Here is a 20314-nt window from a genome sequence, read left to right as displayed (position 1 = left end):
CCAGCCTAGGGGACCCCTGCTGTCCTCAGAGGCAGAAAGGAGGGGTGTGGAGGGGGAGCTGAGCTGTCCCCCGGCCTCCTGTCAGGGCTGCACATGGAGACAGGTTGGGGGAAGAAAGCCCAAGCACCCCCTCCCACCCTGTACCTCCTGTAGCCATAGTCAGTTGAGGCCAGGCGAGGGAGGGGAAGGACAGAGGGAAGAAGGGCTGCCCGGCCGTGCCCGGAAGGAGCTTCCTCTGAGCTGCCCTGGGGAGGAAGCCTAGTGTGCTGGTGTGACTGGAGCTGTGTCAGCCTGGCTGGGGAATATTGTCAAAGAAGACTGCAAAGTAGATGTTTAAGGAGGAAAAACAAAAAAAGAAACCTTGCCAGGGGACCAGGGGAGCTGAGCCTAGGGTGACACAGGGTCCCCCAAAGCCCAGTTGGCCTGGGGGATGTGGGAGGGACGCGTGGGAGCTAGGGACCAATGGGTCACATGCAGCTGGCTGCCCTCGGCCAGTCTGGGGCCCTGAGGTGGGGGATACCGGCCCTTCACAGAGCCCGCCCCTTCTCGGGTCTGTGGGGCTGCTTGCTGGATGTCCCTCGCTCCGGGTGCTACTTTGGCACACATAAGGGGGGCAGGGTGGCCCCTTACCCCTTGGCTTCCTAAAGTGACCCAGGGACACTGAGGGAAGGGCCTGCCACCACTTGCCCTTCAGCAAGGAACCTGCTCTCTGCCCCCGACGAGGACATGCCCTCGAGTGCACCAGAGGCCTGCTTTATTGCTAGGTTACGGTGGTCACCTCCTGCCTTGGTTTCCCCAGATGTAGAAAGAGGCTGGTGATACACACTGTTCCCTGGAGAAACAGAGGGCTCTAGGGCCATGTGTGTTAAGGCCGTATGAAGACCCCGGCTGCGGAGGTGGGAACGCCTGGCCTGGCAACACCAGGCTCCCTCGGATAACATGCCTGGCCTCCTGTGGCTCCCACCTGCTGAAGATGGCTGCACCCCGACATGTCAGGCCCACCGGCTGGAACTGATCTCTGAACTGTGCCTGTGCTGGTCAGCTCTCTGGGTTCCTGGGGAGGAATTCTGGCTTCTACCTGAGCCTCACCCACTTCCTGCCCTGACGTAAGGCTCCTTCCCATGGGGAAGGGGAGAGAAACTGACTGAGGAGGCCCTGGAGACCCTCATGGTCTTCCTAGAGGGAGAAATGACTGCTGTCCCCAGTGTGACCCCTCTTTTGGGCCTCACCCCAGTTAGGTGCTGGGCTGAAGCTGCACTGCTTTCAGTTGCGTGGCGGGAGATACCCTTGTGGGGTGAGCTGCTCCTCCCCTCCAAAAGCCCGACCTGGCAAGCACAGGGAAGGCCGGCCCCAGGACGCAGGCTGCGAGCCCCCTTCTGGTACAGGGATGGAGGGTGTAGGTGCTTGGCTTCTGTACTCACGGGACGCCCCCCTCCCCACCAAAACCCAAGACCAGCACCCTCCAGAGAAGCAGATCCAAAGGGGCCCCACCGTCATGGCTCTGGCCCCAGTGTTTGTCCCGCACGGGTGTTGATACCTAGGCGTGGCCATGTCTGCCACCCCTGGGTGATAAGTGGTCTCCCTTGCTGTCTGTCCAGTCATCGCTGTCCGGTGCAGGCAGCTGCAGACGGGCCATAATTGGGCATTTGGCTTTGGGGTGCTTTACTGCAGGTGCTGGGGTGTCCGTCTTGGATCTGGGGGGGTCCTCCAGTCTCCCTAAGGGGCCGTGTGTCTGCCCGTCACACATTGCTAGTGTGGCGGCTACTGGGCGTGGAGGGAGGCTCCAGCATAGAGAGGCAGAGTCTTAGGCAGTGTCGAGACCCTTGTGTCACCGTCTGTCGCTCCCTCAGGTCTGAGTCCTGAGCCCTGACCACAGTTTTGGGGAAGGAATAGCGTGGCCCGCTGACCCTCCTGCCATGTGCCGGTAGCGGCAGGTGTTGGAGGCAGCAGAAGGCCCCTTCAGTCGGAACCCACCAGTCTTGCAGGGGGGACTCTTTTTTCTGGTGGGAGGAGGGGAAAGGAAGGGATGTGGGACCCCTGAGGTGAGAGTCCTGCTTCTGAGGAAGCCCCATGGGGAGGAGGCTGGGGGCACCCAACACCCTGCATCCATCTTGTTCCCTCTGTCCCCAGACGCTGGGGGTCTCTGGGCTCCATGGCCGTGCCCCTGCGGGGCAGGTTAGGTATTTCCAGTGTGCCCTTCCCCTTCCCTGGTTGCCACCAGAAGGGGGTGGCCCCAACCAAGACTGGCTTTGGGAACAAGCCGCATTCGAGAACGCCTTCTTCTCCAGCTTTTGTTGGGGGCAAGGAACTGGCAGCCCTCAACTCGGGAGGGGGGAGGGAGAGGAGAGAGTGGGTGCCTCTGAGAACCGTTCTGCCCCCAGGCCTGGAGGCCCACCAACCCACCCAGGGTGCCAGAGGAGCCAGGGGGCCCGTCCCTGCAGCGGGGGCGAGGGCATGGAGGCAGGCGCGAAGGCAGCTCTTGCAGTGCAGCAGGGGCCCGGGCCCGGCCTGCAACGCCACTCAGAGTGGGCGGCGGGCCCTGTCCCCACGTGTCCCCGTGCAGCCCCCCCACCGCGGGGGCTGCCAGCCGCTACTTCTTTTTGGGGAAGAAGCTGAATCTCTTCTCCTTGTCCTTCTTGCCAAGGCTGGCATCAGGGCCTGAGAGGGAGGACAGGGGCAGACTCTGCGCCTTGACACGGATGCTCTGGGACTCCGTGATGGCCGTGCTGACGCCTTGCAGCCAGGACAGCATCTCCTCCTGGGGGGGACGTCAGGGCCGAGTTGGGGCACCACAGCCCCTAGACCTCCCGGCCTGGCCGCGAAGGGGTTGCTGCAAGGATCGAGGGCGTCTGGGGCACGCGGCGTGGGTCACCTCCACCGGCCCCACTACCTGTCCGGGCTGGGCACGGCCGCCCGCACTTACCTCGTCCTTGCCGTGAAACAGCCACTCACTGCCGTTACTCAGCCTGGGAGGACAAAGCACATCTTGTCAGGTGGCTACCCTGGAGGCCCGGGCCTGGGCAGAGGACTGGCTCTGGTCCTACAACCCCCTAAGCCAAATATCCAGAACCTTCTCAGGTAGCACAGTACTTTCTGAGAGAAGTTATAGTCTCCACCTTCAGCCTCTGGGTTTTTGTTTTTGTTTTTTTGAGACCAGGTCTTGTTCTGTCACCCAGGCTGGAGTGCACTGGCATGATCATAGCTCACTGCAGTCTCGACCTCCTGGGCTCAAGGGTTCCTCCTGCCTTAGCTTCCTGAATTGCCATCACGCCATCTTTTTATTTTTACTTTTTGTGGAGACGAGGTCTTGCTACGTAGCTTAGGCTGGTCTTGAACTCCTGGGCTCAAGAGATCTTCCTGCCTCAGCCCCCCAGGTAGCTAGGATTACAGGCATGTACTACCATGCTGGTTTTGGTTTTTCATTTTTGTTTTTTTAGGCAGGGTCGACGTTGCTGTGTTGCCCAGGCTGGTCTCAATCTCAACCTCCTGGGCTCAAGTGATCCTCCCACCTCAGCCTCCCAAAGCACTGGGATTGCAGATGTCAGCCACCGTGCCTGGGTCAGACTCTGATATGAAAAAATCCCGGAGGAACAGCTCTGGCCTGGAGCTGGTCCCATACAGGGTGCCTCTGCCTGGCCACAAGTGCCAAATCAAGCCATCTGTCAAAGGTCTCAAGGCCCAGGAAAGCGCGAGTAGCCAGGAAGGCCTCACCTCAGCTTAAAGACATGCTTCTTCTTCTTGTAGTTGGCGGCAATCTCACAGATGGCGTGTCTTAGGGCCAGGGGTTCCTCTCCGTGGTAGGGCATCCCCAGGGCCAGGTTCTTGGCATCCTTGTAGAAGGTCAGCTCACTGTTCCTGAGCACACAGTACAGGTTGTTCCAGGACCTGCCAAGATGCAGACAGGCGGGTCACTCATGGTCCTGATGCAGTGTCTCGAGAATCAATTCCTATAACTTTACCATGGTTTAAATTACACAATTTGGCTGGGCTCGGTGACTCAGCCTATAGTCTCAGCACTTTGGGAGGCCGAGGCAAGAGGATTGCCTGAGCCTGCGGGTTCGAGACCTGCCCGGGGAACTTGGCGAGACCTCGTCTCTACAATAAGCCAAAAATTAGCTGGACGTGGTGGCACGCGCCTGTAGTTCCAGCTACTTGGAAGGCTGAGGCGGAAGGATTGTTGGAGCCCAGCAGGTCGAGACTGCAGTGGCCAGGAGCATGCCACTGCCCTCCAGCCTGGGTGACAGAGTGAGACTCCAACTCAAAAATAAAAAAAGAAAAATAAAGAAAAATAAATTACACAATTTTTGCTCTGATACACAGTAACACATTTTATTGCTAAAACAAAAACAAAAAAACCTGAGTCTGGCTGCGGTGGCTCACACCTATGGTCCCAGCACTTTGGGAGGCCGAGGCAGGATGATTGCTTGAGCCCAGGAGTTTGAGAACAACCTGGGCAACATAGCGAGACCTTGTTGCTACAAAAAAAAATCTATGCAAACAAAAATGAAACTATGTAATGTCATTATCAAAAATTAACTTGTTGACAATTTGTGTATTCTAGTTTCTATTTACATATTCACACTTTTTCTATTTCCGTAGATAGCTAAAATTGGATTATATTATATATTCAATTTTATATCCTTCTAAGCTTATCACTATGTCATGAGAATTTTTCAATATCCTCAGATATTTCTTGGAATAATTTTCAATAGCCACATTGTATCCTTTCCTATGTATTCTAGATCCCTTTATTGGTGACGTTTACAATATTGGAAAATTTATCCACAATTTAAATCATAATGCGATGCACATTCTTATGCATAAATCTTGGCCTGTAATTCTGATCTTACCTTGAGGCACATTTCTAGAAGTAAAATTATTGAATATAAGACCGACAATATAAACTTAACACTTCAAAGTATTTCCACATCATTAGCATAATACTTGATGCTCACTATAGAACTGTGAAGTGAACCGAGCAGGGTTTGTTATGGTGATTGCTATTGATTTTTGTGTACTAGATATGCCCTAGTGTACTTTTTAAAGGAACAGATTTGGGCAAATCAAGTCTCATCTTGAGTCTGGTGATCTTGAGTCTGGTGAGAGCATCAAGCCCACATGCTAACAGGTGGGCTGGCCCAAGCTCCTTCAGTGACACATGAGAAGTGTGTTGTTGTTTTAATTTTTAGAAACAAGGTCTTGCTCTGTCACCCATATTGAGTGTTGTGGCGCGATCACAGCTCACTGAAGCCTCGAACTCCTGGGCTCAAGTGATCCTCCCACCTCCGCCTCCTGAGTAGCTGGGACTATAGGCACACACCACCACACCCAGCTAATTTTTAAATTTATTTTTTGTAGAGGTAGGGTCTTGCTTTTGTCTCTCAGGCTGGTCTATAACTCCTGGCCTCAAACAATCCTCCCGCCTCAGCCTCCCAAAGTGCTGGGATTATAGGTATGAGCCATGGCACCTGGCATGTTACATTTTTATAGTAACAAACACCGAGAAGCATTAAGTTTTTCTTCCTCATCTTCCTCCTTCTCCCTCCTCTTCAACCTCCTCTCCCTCCTCCATTTTTATTTTATTTTTATTTCTGTAGAGGTGAGGTCTCATTCTGTTGCCTATGCTGGTCTTGAACTCCTGGGCTCAAGCAATCCTTCCGAAGTGCTGGGGTTGCAGGTGTGAGCCACCGTGCCCGGCTCCTCCCTCCCTCTTGAGGCTAGAAATGTGGAGGACTGGTAGGGCATGGGGGAGGATGTACTGGAAGGTCAAAGGGGAAACTTGGCCCATACAAAGCTGAGGGCAGAGAGGTATGGTACGAAGCCCGGATTTCTGACTCCGAGCTCAAGGATCTTCCCTCTAGCAGAGGGACAGTTGCTAAGAAGGGCCTGGGTGTTTGGAGTAAGATTCTGTCCTGAACAAATGACTTAACCTCCCCGAAACTCTGTTTCCCCTGATGGAAAATGGGAACCCCTATCACGGGGTTGTTGTGAAGATTGTATCAGTCCTAACACGATGGCAGGCACACAGTAGGTGCTCAATAAATGTCGGTATCCCCTTCCTGGGGGACTCTCCATTTAAGTGATGGGCCTCTTCAGGGTGGTTGGCCCCGCTCGTTCTTGGAATTTGGAATAACATTGGCGAGACCCCCCCCCCGCCCCCGACATGCTCTGTGCACCATCAGGTATCCCTGGGAATACTGCTGGCTTCAACCTGTGACGGCTCCCCCTTTCCCCGGGACCCTGGACTGCAGCTAGGTGGAAGAGGCCCTGGGGACCCTGGGCAGAGGCAGCCCTAGATGGACCAAACCCAAGGGCATGCCTGACTCAGGGTCAGGAAGGGACACAGCCTTGGAGTCAGTTCCTCAGGGTCACAGAGTCACTGAATGACGACCCTGGAGGGGACTCTGAAGACATCCAGGCCACATCACCTCCCAGCTCACAGCCAAGGAAACTGAGGCCCAGACAGGATAAAAAGTGGGGCTTGATCCAGGCTTGGTGGCTCAGCCTGTAATCCCGCGCCTTTGGGAGGCTGAGGTGAGTGGATTGCCTGATCCCACGGGTTCGAGACCCGCCTGGGCAGCGAGACCACATCTCTACAATAAATAAAAAAAATCAGCCGGGCGTGTTAGCGCATGCCTGTAATTCCGGCTACTCGGAAGGCTGAGGCGGAAGGATCGCTGGAGCCCAGCAGGTGAGGCTGCAGTGGCCAGGAGCGGCCACTGGGGCTTGGTCAGGGATGTTTCTGTTTCTGTTTTGAGTTGGCGTCTCACTCTTTGCCCAGGCTAGAGTGCAGTGGTATGATCACAGCTCACCACAGCCTCCACCTGAGCTCAGGTGATCCTTCTGCCTCAGCCTCCCAAGTAGCTAAGACTTTGAGTGTGCGCCATCATGCCCAGCTAAACTTTTTGTAGAGACAAGGTCTTGCGATGCTGCCCAGGCTAGTCTCTAACTCCTGAGCTCAAGCCATCCTCCCTCCTCAGCCTCCCCAAATGTTGGGATTACAGGTATGAGCCACCACGCCTGACCCAAGAATATGTTGTTAGTACCCAGACCTACCCGCCTGTTGCCCAGCTCTGGAATAGCAGGATAATAATGGCTGGCACCTACTCTGTGCCAGGCACAGTGTCTGAACTGAAAAAGCATGCTATCCTCATCACCCCAGTTTTCCAAATGGGGAAACTGAACAGAGAGGTGGAGTCACTGGATGAAGTCTGAGGATTTGAGCCCAGGGCCTGAGCTGAAGATGGGCTCTCCCATCACGCCAAGCAGCCCCTGAGCCGGCTCAGAAGGTGTCCGGGGGCTCTCACAGGCCAGAGGCAGAGGCCCCCCTCACTCCCAACACACGTCTGTGTCCCCAAGGCTCTGTTGGCAGTGAGATCCCTGGGAGCTGTCCCCTCCCCCAGCCCCACCACACACCTGTTGGAGGCCTTCTTGTTGGGCCCCTCCAAGTCGTGCTTCCGGCCAAGGTAGCCCTCCATCTGCACGTTGTGCCCGTGGTCACGCGGGGCCGGCAGTGTGGTGGGCTCGTCGCCCTCGCTCAGGGGCGTGTCCAGGGCTTTGAAGAGGGGCTCCGTGGCGGGCCGCTTGTCCCCACCGGGCTTCTCCGCCGGCCCGTCCTCATGCCGCCCTGGCGGGGGTGGCGGCTGCAGGTCCTGAGGCCGCGGCCCCCCATCTTCCCCCTGCTCGGGACACGGGAGCACACCTTGCTGGGACCTCTCTCCCCAGCAAAACCGGGGGGCGGCCCCCACCTGCACCTGGCTGCTTTCTGCTCTGCACCTCCTGCCCGCCCTGACTCTCCCACATGCGACCGGGACACCGTCCCTGCCCCTTCCCCCTTCCCCCTCAGGGAGCAGCAAGGGACCCGCCACCCCAGTCTACTACAGAAGGAGGTTTGAGAGTGAACCCAAGGGCTGAGAGGTGATTTCATGGGGGTAAGGAGCTCTGACGACCCTGGGAAGCCCCGACTCTGCCTCCACCCTGCCTCAGCCAGAAGCTCCCCCTGAGGGGTCGTGCAGCTGGAAGTTCTGTTGAGACAAGCCTGACAGCCGCTTACACTAGGGTCTTGAGTGGCAATCCTTCTGGAACTTTCAAGCTGCGTCTAAAGTCCTAAATCTAAGGGCATCAGACCCTACGTCTCCCCCGCCTTACCAAGGGAGAGCCCAGACCCTCCCCGGCCACCATCACAGGCCCTCCTCCCAACATCTGCTGGGAATTTGTGGGACAGGCTGGTGGTTCCTAACCCTGGCTGCTTTCTCAATCATCCCAGATGATTCCTCCCGAGAGCTTTGAAAAGTGCTCAGGCGCCCACCTCAAGACGCTGAGTTCACTGGTCTGGAGGGTCAGCACATGACTATTTCTTGTTTTGGGGGGCAGGGGGGAAGAATGGGCTCTTGCTCTTGCTCCATAACCCAGAATGGAGTGCAGTGGCACGATGACTCCACTTCCCAGACACGAGCAGTCCTCCTGCCTCAGCCTCCCAAGTAGCTGGGACTGCAGGCACGTGCCAAGAGGCCTGGCTAATGTTTTGACTTTTTAATTTTTTTAAGAGATGGCGGGGGAGGTCTTGCTACATTGCCCAGGCTGGTCTTGAACTCCTGGCTCCAAGCAGGAGCCACCTCAGTCTCCCAAAGTGCTGGGATTACAGGCGTGAGCCAAGGTGCAGGCCATGGTATCTCTTCCCAAGCAATCCATGCATGTTAACATGCAGCAGGGATGGTGAACGGCCGGCGTGAGGAGGCACTGCCCTGGGGAGAAGCTGTGGCCTTTACCTCCCTGAACCTCCTTGTGGAGGCTGGGACATTCCCAGCACCTGCCGGTGCCAAGTGAGGGCCTCCAGGGGCACTGGAGGTACATAGAAGAGCCCTTCTTACTCGAGGCCTTGCTAATCTGCCCTGTCAGGGCAGGAAAGGGAGGGCTGAGTGGACAGGGCAGTAGGGCATGGCCAGCTGCCCACTGCTGGGCAGGGCCAGAAAGGGTGTTGTCCTCTGTGCCAAAGAGCACCTAGGAAGGCAGCCGTCTGGAGCCATCTAGCCAGAATGCCGTCCCCAAGGTCTGACTGCTGGGCACCTTCTGGCATGAGGTAGGAAGGCCCCAACAGGCCATGGCTGGACGCCCGAAGGACCAAGGACACCGCACCTGCCGAGGGGACCAGAGCCACCCAGGCCGTGGAGAGACCGCTCCTTTTCCTCCTCCCTCCCAGCGGAGGAGGGACCCCAGCTGGGGAGGAGACAGGTAGAGCCAGGAAGGAGAGACCATGTTCTCCCCCTCAGTGTGGGTCCTCCAGCCCGCGGGTCAAACCCCAAATGGAGGATGGGGGTGGGAGGGTGGCAGCACCATACTGCACATCGGGTTGAAGCTTTCCATAGGTAGATTTTGTAACCGCGGAAGATGATCAAGGTTCCCCAGAAATGGCACTAAGGAATAGGAAGAAGGCTCAGTGGGGTTTTGTTTTGTTTTTTTTTTCCCCCAGAGATGGCATCTCTGTTGCCCAGGCCAGTCTCGAACTCCTGGCCTCAAGCGATCCTCCTGCCTCAGCTCCCAGAATGCTGGGATTACAGGTGTGAGCCACCACACCTGGCTCAGTGGAGATGTTTGAAGGCAGTGGTTGCAAGCAAACTGGTCATGTTTTATTCCGTCAAATTAGGGCCCATCAAATTAGGATAAACAGATTAGAAGTTAGGGGTCCAGTAACACCTCACTTAAAGAAAAGATTATGTGACTGGAAAAGTTTGGAAACCACTGACCTAGTCTGACATTTTCCAACTATGAGAAAAAAACAATGCTCAGAGAGGTCACACAGCTATTAGTATAGGAGGTGATTAGGAGCATGCACCCCAGAACTGGACAGGCCTGAATTTGTTGTTATTATTCAATCGGGCCTCACTTTGTTGCCCAGGTTGGAGTGCGGTAGTGTGATCAAAGCTCACTGCAACTGGACTTCCTGGGCTCAGGTAATCCTCCTGCCTCAGCCTCCATGTAGCTGGGACTATAGGCACACGCCGCCACACCCGGCTCATTTTGGATTTTTTTGTAGAGAGGAGGTCTTGCTATGTTACTCAGGCTGCCTTCAAATATCTCGAACTCCCAGGCTCAGGCAATCCTCTTGCCTTGGCCTCCCAAAGTGCTGGGCTCCAACTATCCTTCCACCTCAGCCTTCCAAGTAGCCGGAACGACAGGCGTGTGCTACTATGCCCAGCTAATTTTTAATTTTATTGTAGAGATGAGGTCTCACCAAGCTGCCCGGGCAGGTCTCGAACCCGCAGGCTCAGGCTAGCCACGCACCTCGGCCTCCCAAAGTGCTGGGATTACAGGCTGAGCCACCGAGCTGGGCCAGGCCTGGGTTTTTATCCCATCTTCGAGGTGTTTATCTTTTCCTGCCTTAGAGCCCCTGAGGACTGTGGCAGGGACCCCTCCTCTCTTTGCATCTTGTAACGTTCGTGTCTTGGAGTCTCGGCCACAGGGGTCTGGAGGCCCCAAAGCCCTGCCTGGGTCATCCCCTAGTGGCAGTGTGGGACTGGGAGCCTGGGTTCGGGGCCTTCCGAGGACTCAGCCAGGTCAACCCTCGATTTGGATGTTCAGCTGGGGAGGTGGGTCACGAATGCGGAAAGTGCAGCCTCCTGCCCTCCCCTGCCTCCCCAGCGACAGCCTCAAGTCCAGCTGAGCCTGCTTCTCCTCCAGGGTGGGGGGTTCCTGAGGACAGACATAGTGGCCCTGCTGTTCGTAGGCACCGGTCAGAGCCCTCCCTGCCCCTGCCCTGGGGTCTGGAGAAGACACCCGCCCCTCTCCCCCAGCCTCTGCCCTCCTGGGGCCGGTTTTGTGTCTCCCTCTCCTTCCTACCCTTTTCCTTCCATTCCATTTTCCTTTAGGGAACTGTCGATTGAAAATAAAGACGGGTTTTGCCAAGACCACCTCCCGCCTAATCCCACCTTCCTTCTGTTTGCTCTTCAGGGGTGGACCGGGGCCCACATTCCTTGGCAGGGACATTCAGAGGTCAAGGCCAGTGTGATCCTAAGTTATATAGCTGGGTCATGGGTTGGCTTTGGAAATGGGGGTTTTCCAATGTGTGCAAACATTTCTTTGGTGTTCCTGCTGCTCACATAGAGACAGTTTAAAATGCACCCAAGCTGGGTGCAGTGACTGATTCCTATAATCCCAGCCCCTTTGGAGACCGAGGTGGGAGGATCGCTTGAAGCCAGGAATGTGAGACCGGGAGTTCAAGACCAGCCTGGGAAATATAGCAAGACCTCATATCTACAAAAAAATTAAAACATGAACTGGTCAAGGTGATGCACGCCTGTAGTCTCAGCTACTTGGAAGGCTGAGGCAGGAGGATCGCCTGGGCCCAGGAGGTCAAGGTGTGTTGAGCCATGATCGTGCCACTGCACTCCAGCCTGGATGACACAGTGAGACTCCGACTCAAAGTAAGTAAATGAAATGCACCCTGTTCCCCAACCCTGAAGGCCGAGACCAGGAGTGAGGGTGGGAGATGAAGGTATTGGGCTTTGGCAGTGCTTGCCTTTCTCCATGGGTGGGGGGAGGGAACAGGGATGGGGGAGGAGGGGCGAGATGAAGGCGGGTGCAGGAGTGGGAGGGGCATTTGGAACAATCCTTTCTTCCCACTTCCTGGGGGGACAAGGAGGAACCAACAAGGGCTGGGGTGGGGAAGAGGGAGGGCAAGGCATCTCTGAAGGCCCTGTGAGCAGAGACCCCTGCAAACTCTCAGAGCCGGCCCCTTTCCTCAGCCCCTCCCAGCCTCCACCGGGGACTACCAGCAGCCCAGGTGTTGGGTCAGACAGACAGCCTGGCCTGAAAATCCCTGGCAGCTATTTGAGGGAAGGAAGAGAATCCTTCTGGCTAGTGGGTTTTGATGCCGGGCAGGGTGCTGCGTGAGGCTCCCTGGGTTCTCCACACCTCACCTGGCATCAACTGGGAGTGCTCTCCTGCAAGGCAGTGTCTATAGGTCTGTTCAGGTCGGCTCTCAGGATCCTTGGCCCTTCTCTCCCCTCCACCTCCCGCCTGAGGGATTAGCTGAGCGATTGTGGCCAGCATCCTACATGGCTAGTGTGATGACCTCAAATGCCCTTTGTTCCCAGAGCAGGAGATGTCCAGGATTGAGATGGGAGGGGGGATCCCTGCCACCAGCAGGCAAGGCCTCATCCCTCCTTCTTGGCTATTCTTGGGTGGGACGTTCTGAGGCCTGAGATGAGAAGGGAGTGACTCTCTGTGTAGGTAAGCACTTCGGGTGCAACAGCAACGGCCAGAGGCCCCACACAATGCATGGAGGGGAAACTGAGGCAGAAGAGTCCCAGAAAGGGAGAGCGGAAGCCCCCAAGCAGGGTGCAGGACAACAGCATGCTGCTCGGAGGGAGGCTCTGGTAATTCACCACTGGAATTTACAAGAAGCTCACAACTTTGCAAAGAAAAGACATGGGGGGAGGACTGTATCTAGATACATATCCAGGTGGTCAAGTCCTTTTCAGAAGCAAAACTATTTTAAAGAATTACTCCAGGGTTCCCATCTGCACGGGGAAAGCCCAGAAGGTGGTGGAGGGCGAGCGGGAGGAAGGACCAGGTGCTGCCCCCAGCCTGCCACCTCCAAGTGTGTGCAGAGGTCTCGGGTTTGCAATCATGAGAGATAAGGGCTTTCCATGGGGCAATGCCCTGGAGACAACGTAGACTCAACGTAGACTTCCCTTATCGGGGAAGCAGGCCCCATGGTGGCTGAAGCTGAGTGAGGAAACAGATTCTCAGAATTCTGGAGCTGGAAAGAGGCCTGGAGGTTGCGGGATTCAGCCCCTCCTGTCGCAGGTGGGTTCCAGAAATGCCGGGATCGCACAGCAGGCAGGAGCAAGAAGCTGTGGCTTCTGCCTCCTATCCACACACGGCCTCTCAAACCCAAAAGGCAACCCAGGGCAGTTGGCTGAAACTGTAGGCGAATGGGGTGGAGACCCACCCGGGTGGGGACCCACACTTGCCCCGGCCCATACCCCGTGCCCCAAATCTGCTGGGAGCCTGTGGTGTTGAAGAATCCATCTGCCCTCCTAGGCCAGATCCATCAGGGACTTCCCAGCTGACCAGATGAAAGATGAACGCGTGCCCACAGGAACCCTTGGGTCATGCTGGTTTGGATACAAGGGCCACCTTCCCCAGACCCCAGGGTAAACAAGCTGAGGAGAGAGGGGAAGGGGTGACAGTTCTGCTGTCCCTGGATGCAGCCATGGTCTGAGTGGAGACCCAGAGTGGTTTTGTGGCCCTAGGGACAGGCAAGCCCCGCCCTACAGCACTGGGCAGATGTGAGTCCAAGATTCCCTTCTGTGCTCTGGGCTGTAAGTCAGAAGGCTGTGCTGGGGCCCTCGGCCACCAGGAGGATACCAATCACAGGAGCTGGGGAACCCCTGCGAGGAGGAGGGTCCTGCTGCTTGGAATACGTTCTGGGTGTCAGACCAGGGCGTGGGTGGGGGAGGGGGTCCAGCCTCTAAGGAGGATGACCAGGTGGGGGCTGGAATAAGGAGAGGCAGGTTCTCTGGTTTTGGGGACAGGAAGGGGGAGGTGTGTGCACCTGGGATCACCATGTCAGAGGAGGGCAGGGGACAGGCTGCACTGGCTGCTGGGTGAGGACGTCAGGGAAGGAAAAGACATCGATCTTTTGGGATGTCACAGGATTGTAGTCAACCCAAGAGGGAGAGGCGGCAGGCTCCGGAGGGCGGAGAACGGCTGCCTGTCTTTCAGAGTCAAGCAGGAGTCGTGTAAGCTTGACTCTGTAGGATCCTGCCTTGCTAGGAAGCTGGTTTGGGTGAAGAGACCGGCAGAGGTTTGGGGTCTCCTCCACAGAGAACTCGCAAAACTGGGCCAGGGAGGTGACTAGGTGATCAATTTCTTCACTGGGCTAAGGGAGTCAAGTGTATTTCCAGACCTGGCCAGCAGGTGGCGAAGGGGACCGCACACAGACACCAAATTCCCCAGACTCCCAGGAGAAAAAGGACACAGCCCTGCCCGCAGGGTCTTTTAGAGGCTGTGGAGAAGTTGGGGGGACTCAGATACATTTGCAAACAAGGAAGCGCAGGCGACAGGGTCTTCTTCTCTCTAAAGGCGGTGCCGGGAAGTGAGAACCAGGGCCTGAGGATGCACCCCAGAAGTAATGGGGTGAGTTATGTGATGGCTGAGCCCGGAGTGTGTGCGTGGGGGTCTCAAGGGCGGGACTCCAGGAAGGCTGGCTTGGGAGGAATTTGGTAATGGGTGCTGGAGTTCATATGGAGGTGACAGAGTGTCTTTGCAGCAGCCTGGATGGAATTGGAGAATGTCATCCTGGGTGAACTAACACTGGAATAGAAAATCAAACACTGCATGTTCTCACTTAATGTGGGAGCTAAATTAAGATATGCAAAGACTCAGAGGATGGCATAACGGACACTGGAGACTCAGAAGGAGGGGGGAGGGGGGATGAAAGGTCACCTGCTGGGTACAATGTGCACAGGTGGGGTGGTGAGTACACTTAAAGCCCAGACTTCTTCACCACTATATGATGCAACCATGTAACCCAAAACTATTTGTATCCCCCTGAAGCCACGGAAAGAAAAGAAGAAAAAACAAGGATGCATATGGAAGATGTTTAAGAGATGAAGGACTAAAGTAGAGAATGGAAAAAAGTGAAGACACTTAAATGATCACCTACTAGGTGCCCGTGCTCTCTCTACATTCTCTCTTCTGATTCTCCGGGCTCCCAGCAAGGCAAGTCTGTCCCTGTGTTACAAGGGAGCATGAGTGACTTGCCCAGTCACACATCTAGTGATGGGAGCTGAGGACACGGAAACTCTGCTCCTCCTGCGAAAGCCTGCTGCAAGAGGGGAAGCTGGTACCATCCCTCTGGATGAAAGCACCCAGATGAGCCTGGCTTAGGTAAGACACGAGGTTGAAAGGCAGAAGAAGCATCATCAGGTCAGAGGCGGAAGAGGTGCTTTGGACAGGCAAGACCCACTGCCAGACGCCTGAGGCAGCCAAACAGCGCTGGTCACTGTGGGCTGTGGGTAGCCGGCCGCTCTGGCAGCCAAGGACTTCCGCCTTCTCCCAGTGTCTGATGTCTCAGTTCTAGGCCTTGGGTGAGAGCGGCTGTCCCAGACGGTTGTTCAGAAGTCAGCGTTTGCAAGAGAAGCAAAAGAAGTGGTTTCGAGGCTGAGCGTGGTGGCTCAGGCCTGTAACCCCAGCACTTTGGGAGGCCGAGGCAAGAGGATTGTTTGAGCCCAAGAGTTCGAGACCAGCCTGGGCAACATAGCGAGACCTCATCTCTGAAGAGAGAGAGAGAGAGAGAGAGAGAGGGATTTGAATTGAGAGCAGCCAGAGAAATGAAGAGATGGCAAAGAAGAGTGAGCAGAGACAGAGTCCTCAAACAAGGATGCGCAAACTATCACGGAACAAGGGAAAGAACCGGGGCAGAGGAGGGAAGTTGCAAAGCTGGAGTCGATGGTAAGCAGACTCCTGGATGGCAGCCAGAGGGTGGTGAGGGGCTCTCCCGAGAAGTGGGGGAGGGGAGCAGAGCGAATCAACACCTCACCCCAGGGCCCTGCTCTCTGTCAGAGACGGCAGCTGGGGAGCCTGGGCAAGATGGCAGGAGGGGATGCAGAGCAGAGGCCACTAGGGGATGGAGGAGTCCTCTGGCGCTGACTTCACCGTGCCCACCACCTTTGTTGCTTCTTCAGGGGTCCTGGTGGAGCTGGTGTCTGCTCTACCCAAAGACTCGAGAGAGCTAGAAGACACCGACTCCCCACCCCAGGTCCACCCCAAGTCCCCAGTGCTCACACTGGCGGCTTCAGACCCACTTCTGAGATGCCTCCCATGTGAACGGAGCCTCACCCGGAGGCCACCAGCGTCTGGAATGCTCCGAAACACAGCTGGAAAGAGGGGACTCAGAAGAGCCTTTCCAGCAGAGGCCCAGGAAGGTAGATGAGAGGGGGCCACCCCCGGCAGCGGGCAGGTGTCCAGAAAGAGCCCAGAGCAGGTTTCTCCAGGGAGCTGGACACCGTGCCAGGCTGAAGGCAGACACACGCCTGCCACGCTGACTCAGGCCTCCAGGGGTGGCAGGGCCACGCCCGGGACTGGGGGAAGACTGACGTTCTTTCCAGCCGGGTCTGCCCATTACCAGCAAACACAGGATTTGCCTTCACTGCAGAATGTCTGAAAGAGCAGCTCTGGTGGGAAGGGGTGGGGGTGGGGGGGCAGAGAACTCGTTTAGGCAAGAAGCATCCAGCTGGGCCTCCACACCCACATCCCTCCACCAAGGACAGGACAGCAGAGCCGCTGGCTGATGAAAACTCTGGGCAGGAAGACTCCTGCTAGGGAGCTGCCCCCGTTGCCGGGTGGGCACCAGCTGAAGCCAGCCAGGGCCTAGCTGAAAGGAGGCCTGGCCTCCTATGTCCAGCTCTCACGAGGTGCTCAGTCCCCTGTGTAAGCCCCCTGGAGGGCCGTGCGCAAGGGGGCAGGAGCTTTCCCGGTCCCCTGACGGGAGGGCTGACAGCCGAGGGCACCCAGCAGCTGCTTTCTGAGGTGGCCTCACATCCCAGGGGCTCTGCACTATAGCCTGGAGCTGGCCTGGGGCTTGGACACAGCAGAGTATGTCTGTCCCACACAGAGAGCCCCTTCGGAGACTCTATTGTCACAGCCCCCAGGAGCGCGGTGGGGTGAGTTCCTAGAGCAGGCCTCGCTTTCTGCCCCCAGGACCCAGGCACTGCACCAGGAAGATGTCTGGGGACCGTGGACTGGGCCCTCAGCCTGGGGGATGTGCATCCTCTTCGATGCCATTCCTGACATACTCCTCCTTCCCTCGTGGGAGGAAACAGCCTCTCACAAATGGGACGCTGGAGCTTCTGGGGCGCCCAGAGCCTGGGAGGGGAGGGACACTCAACAGGAGCCCAAGCCCTCCCCAGAACCATGGCCCCGGGGGACGGAAGCACGTAGGCTCTGGGCAGGGCTGCCTGCCCACTGCCACCAGACTCCCCTCCCAGACCCTGGCCTTCTCCCCGGACTCCTGGGCACTGACCTTGGCAGCAGAGGCCCAACCCCGCCTCTCCTCCCCGAGCAGGACAAAGGCAGACACCCTAGCCCTCGAGCTCCTTCCCATCTCCAGCCTCACGCCGGCCGGCGGCCCCCTGACAAACCAACCAGGGACCGTGGCACTCAGAGCGAGAGAAGGGGGAAGTGGCGGAAACCGCCTCTCCCGGCCCCTCCTTTTAATTTCTACAGCCTGACGTGCAGGAATGTACTGGACTTTCTGTAATCCCGCAGAGAGGGCTTTATAAGCGCGAGGAGCCTCTGGGGATTAGGCGGTTTATCTAAAACCAGGCAGGAAGGTTCCAAGAGAATTAGGAGTGAGAGCCCAGATGTTCCGACTTGCATGCCGGGCAGCGCTGCCCTTTGCGGGTGAAGCCCTGTTTCTTCCGCCTGGGCTCCCACACACTTGCCACTTACCTGCAAGAGCTGATGCGTTTTCCTCAGAACACACTCTCTTGTGAAAAGGCCAGAGTGTGTGTGTGTGTGTGTGTGTGTGTGTGTGTGTGTGTGTGTGTGTGTGGAGTGGGGGACGCTGAAGGCGCACCGAGGTGTATTTGAGAAAAAGGCTGCTGTGCGGATGGAAGGGCCAGTGCCATGTGCACACATGGAAAGGGGCGTGCCAGGGTGTGTGGGCAGGGGGCCCCTGCGGTGTGCAGCTGTGGTCCACTCCCATCCACCCCCCAGCAGGAAGCCGACATGCACAGGGGAGGGGCTTACATGAAGCGACACAGCACGGGTCTATTCTAGGGGGCACCGGCACCAGGCCACACACAGGGACCAGCAGGAGAGCCGCCGTCACCCAGGCCTGTCCCAGAGAGAAGGCAGGGGTCGGCGTCCCACCCCGGGTGGGGGCCGCAGCTTCCTTCCCCATCAGAGGCTGCTGGGCATGAGGCCCTGCCCCTGAGGCTCGTGGGAGAGCAGGGAGCCAGTCCCATGAAGCCTCGGGTCTGCTGTGCATTTGCGGCGCCATCTGGTCTCTTTCTGGTACCGGGCACGGGCCGGTCTGCCCAGCTGGCCAAGTGGCTGGCTCTCTGGAAAGGGTCTCAGACATGGGTTCGCTCCTCCCTCCCCGGAGAGAGTCAGGTCCAAACAGGTTTTATTCCTCCCAACCCGGTGGTACGCTCGGGTGCTGGCTGGGCGGCTCTGATGCACACGTCATGACACTCGCACGACGGACACGACACAAACAACGGGCGGAGTCGCTCAGGCGGCCACAGGGGAGCCGGCACACCGGGACACCGCTGCATGCAGACACAGGGACGCGCGCAGAAGCAGGCGGGGCGGGAGGCGGGGCAGGCCCAGCCCGGCCGAGGCTCTGCCGGCCGGAGTCTCTCCTTCCGGCAGGGACTGTTGCCGGGAAAAGGGCCGGGACGCAGTCCGCCGGAGACAGGGAGGCGACACCCCCACACGCCACCCGGGAGCGGCCCAGGGAACTTCTGGGAGGGACTCTTCAGCAGGAGCCCGGCAGTGCCCTCTGCTGGGCGTGATGGGCTGGTGTGGCTAGGATGGGGAGCTCTGGCCAGGCTGGAGGTGGCAGAGGGAGGGGGGTGTGTGTGTGTGTGTGTGTGTGTGTGTGTGTGTGTGTGTGTGTGTGTGTGTCTGTCTCACCCTCAGAAGGTCGGAAGGGCGGAAATCTGGGCCTGCCAGGGATTCTGCTCAGGGAGGGCTCACTGTGCATTTTTCTGGGGTAATTGGAGGACGAGAAATTTCCATCTCCAATACCAACCTTCCTAACAACCCTCCACCCTGGGCTCAGGCAAGCTTACCTGGGTGCCTAAGAGAAGGGACATGAGGAACTGCTGCTCCCTGGACCCCCAGGGTGGTGTGCAGCAGGGAGCGTGCATGGCAAAGCGAGGCAGCTGCATGCTGGATGCCCCTGTTTCCCTGCCCGCTGCTGCCAAGGCCTGGGCTCCTGTCTCCCGGGCTCCCTGCACAGACCTGTGGGGCCTTAGGGGACGGGCGCCTGCAAGGCCCTGAGCTCCTGGGCCCTGGGCTTCAGTCTGTCCTGGGCCTTTCGTCTACAAGTTGGGGGCTGGCCCCTGCTCCCCAAAGCCCTGGGATTCTCCCTCACGCCCACGGGGCTCCTCAAGCCTGTACTTGCCCTAGAACCAGCTCCATATCCAAACTCACTGACCCACAGGTTCCATCCTGGAGGGTAGGAAGCAGGGGGCTCTGTAGGGGTGGAATCTGGGGGCAGGCTCCTGTGGGTGGGGCCAGCTGGACGGGACAGTCTGCAGTACGTGTGTGTGTGTTGTATGGGTGTGTATGTGATGTGTGTGTGGTATATGAGTATGTGTGTATTTTGTAACGTGTAGGTGGTGTATGAGTGTGTATGTGCGTGTGCGTGTGTGTATGTGTGTGTGGTATATGGGTGTGAGTGTGGTGTATGGGTGTGAATGTGTATTTTGTGGTATGTGGGTGGTGTGTGTGTGTGCAGAGGAACAACCGTGGGATATTAGAAGGAAAATGGGAAAAAGGATTGTGTACAAAAATGAATCATCTCGGGATAAAGTGTTTTCCCTGATGTGGATGGTGACGTGATTATATAATAAAATTTATTAGACTAGATAAAATCAAATGGGCAGAGTCGTGTCAGGGGGCTGGCGTGTCCTTTCCTCGCAGTGGAGGGAGGAGGGGAATGATTCTAGGAACTAAGACACCTGAGTAAAAAATGAGCCTGCTCTGGTGCGTCCAGAGGGGCTGGGGGTGCAGGGCCTGTCCCGGCCTCCGCCCCCCTGGGCCTAGTAGGGGTGAGCAGGCTCGGGCAGCAGCGACTCCCAGGAACTAGACAAATGGGACAGGAAACTGACCGGGGACGTTCTCTCGGTGGCTGCGCGGTGGGGAGCTCGTGGCGCCTCCCCTGCCGTCTCGCCTTCCTCCTCTTGGGGCCTGAGGAAGACACGGCCTCTCTTTACAAACAGTTGCCTCTCCGAAGCCAGGCTCCGCTGAGGCCCGGCCTCCCACGGCACCCCCAGGAGGGCCCCAAGCTCTCCCTGTCCAAAGACCCAGCCGTCTGGAGGGTGCTGTGAACTCCTGGCCCCAGAGGCTTCATCGGAAAGCCAAGGCCGGACTCCGGGCAGCAGGGCCGCGGGGCATGTGTCTGGGGGGCTCTGAGGGGGAGCCCCACCCGACAGCCGCTGCTCTTCACCCCCACTTCGTGCCAGGCCTTCCGGCCGCCTGGGATTGGAACACAAAAGCGTCTCTGACTTCACGCTCCAGACACTGTGGGCTTCTCTACCAAGTGGCCATGGGTGAGAGGTCAGACGTGCCCTGT

General features: G+C 57.4%; 1 protein-coding gene across 1 annotated transcript in view; it reads right to left on the bottom strand.

Annotated features, from left to right (window-relative positions):
* Window positions 1-2566: 2566 nt before the first annotated feature.
* Window positions 2567-20314, bottom strand: part of SPTB (spectrin beta, erythrocytic) — an 82324-nt gene continuing 64576 nt past the window's right edge. Inside the window, exons 31-35 of the mRNA XM_008070466.1 lie at window positions 19851-19929; window positions 7417-7679; window positions 3712-3885; window positions 2924-2966; window positions 2567-2758 (exon numbers count right to left, since the gene is read on the bottom strand). Of these exons, the coding sequence (XP_008068657.1) occupies window positions 2591-2758; window positions 2924-2966; window positions 3712-3885; window positions 7417-7679; window positions 19851-19929 (727 nt within the window). The 3' untranslated portion in view covers window positions 2567-2590. The remainder of the gene's footprint in view (window positions 2759-2923; window positions 2967-3711; window positions 3886-7416; window positions 7680-19850; window positions 19930-20314) is intronic.

Source organism: Carlito syrichta, unplaced genomic scaffold (assembly GCF_000164805.1).
Source record: "Carlito syrichta isolate Samal-C Ts95f unplaced genomic scaffold, Tarsius_syrichta-2.0.1 Scaffold313438, whole genome shotgun sequence".
Taxonomy (NCBI): Eukaryota; Metazoa; Chordata; class Mammalia; order Primates; family Tarsiidae; genus Carlito; species Carlito syrichta.
Note: the sequence above shows the minus strand (reverse complement) of the source record. Positions and strands in the feature narration are given on the sequence as shown.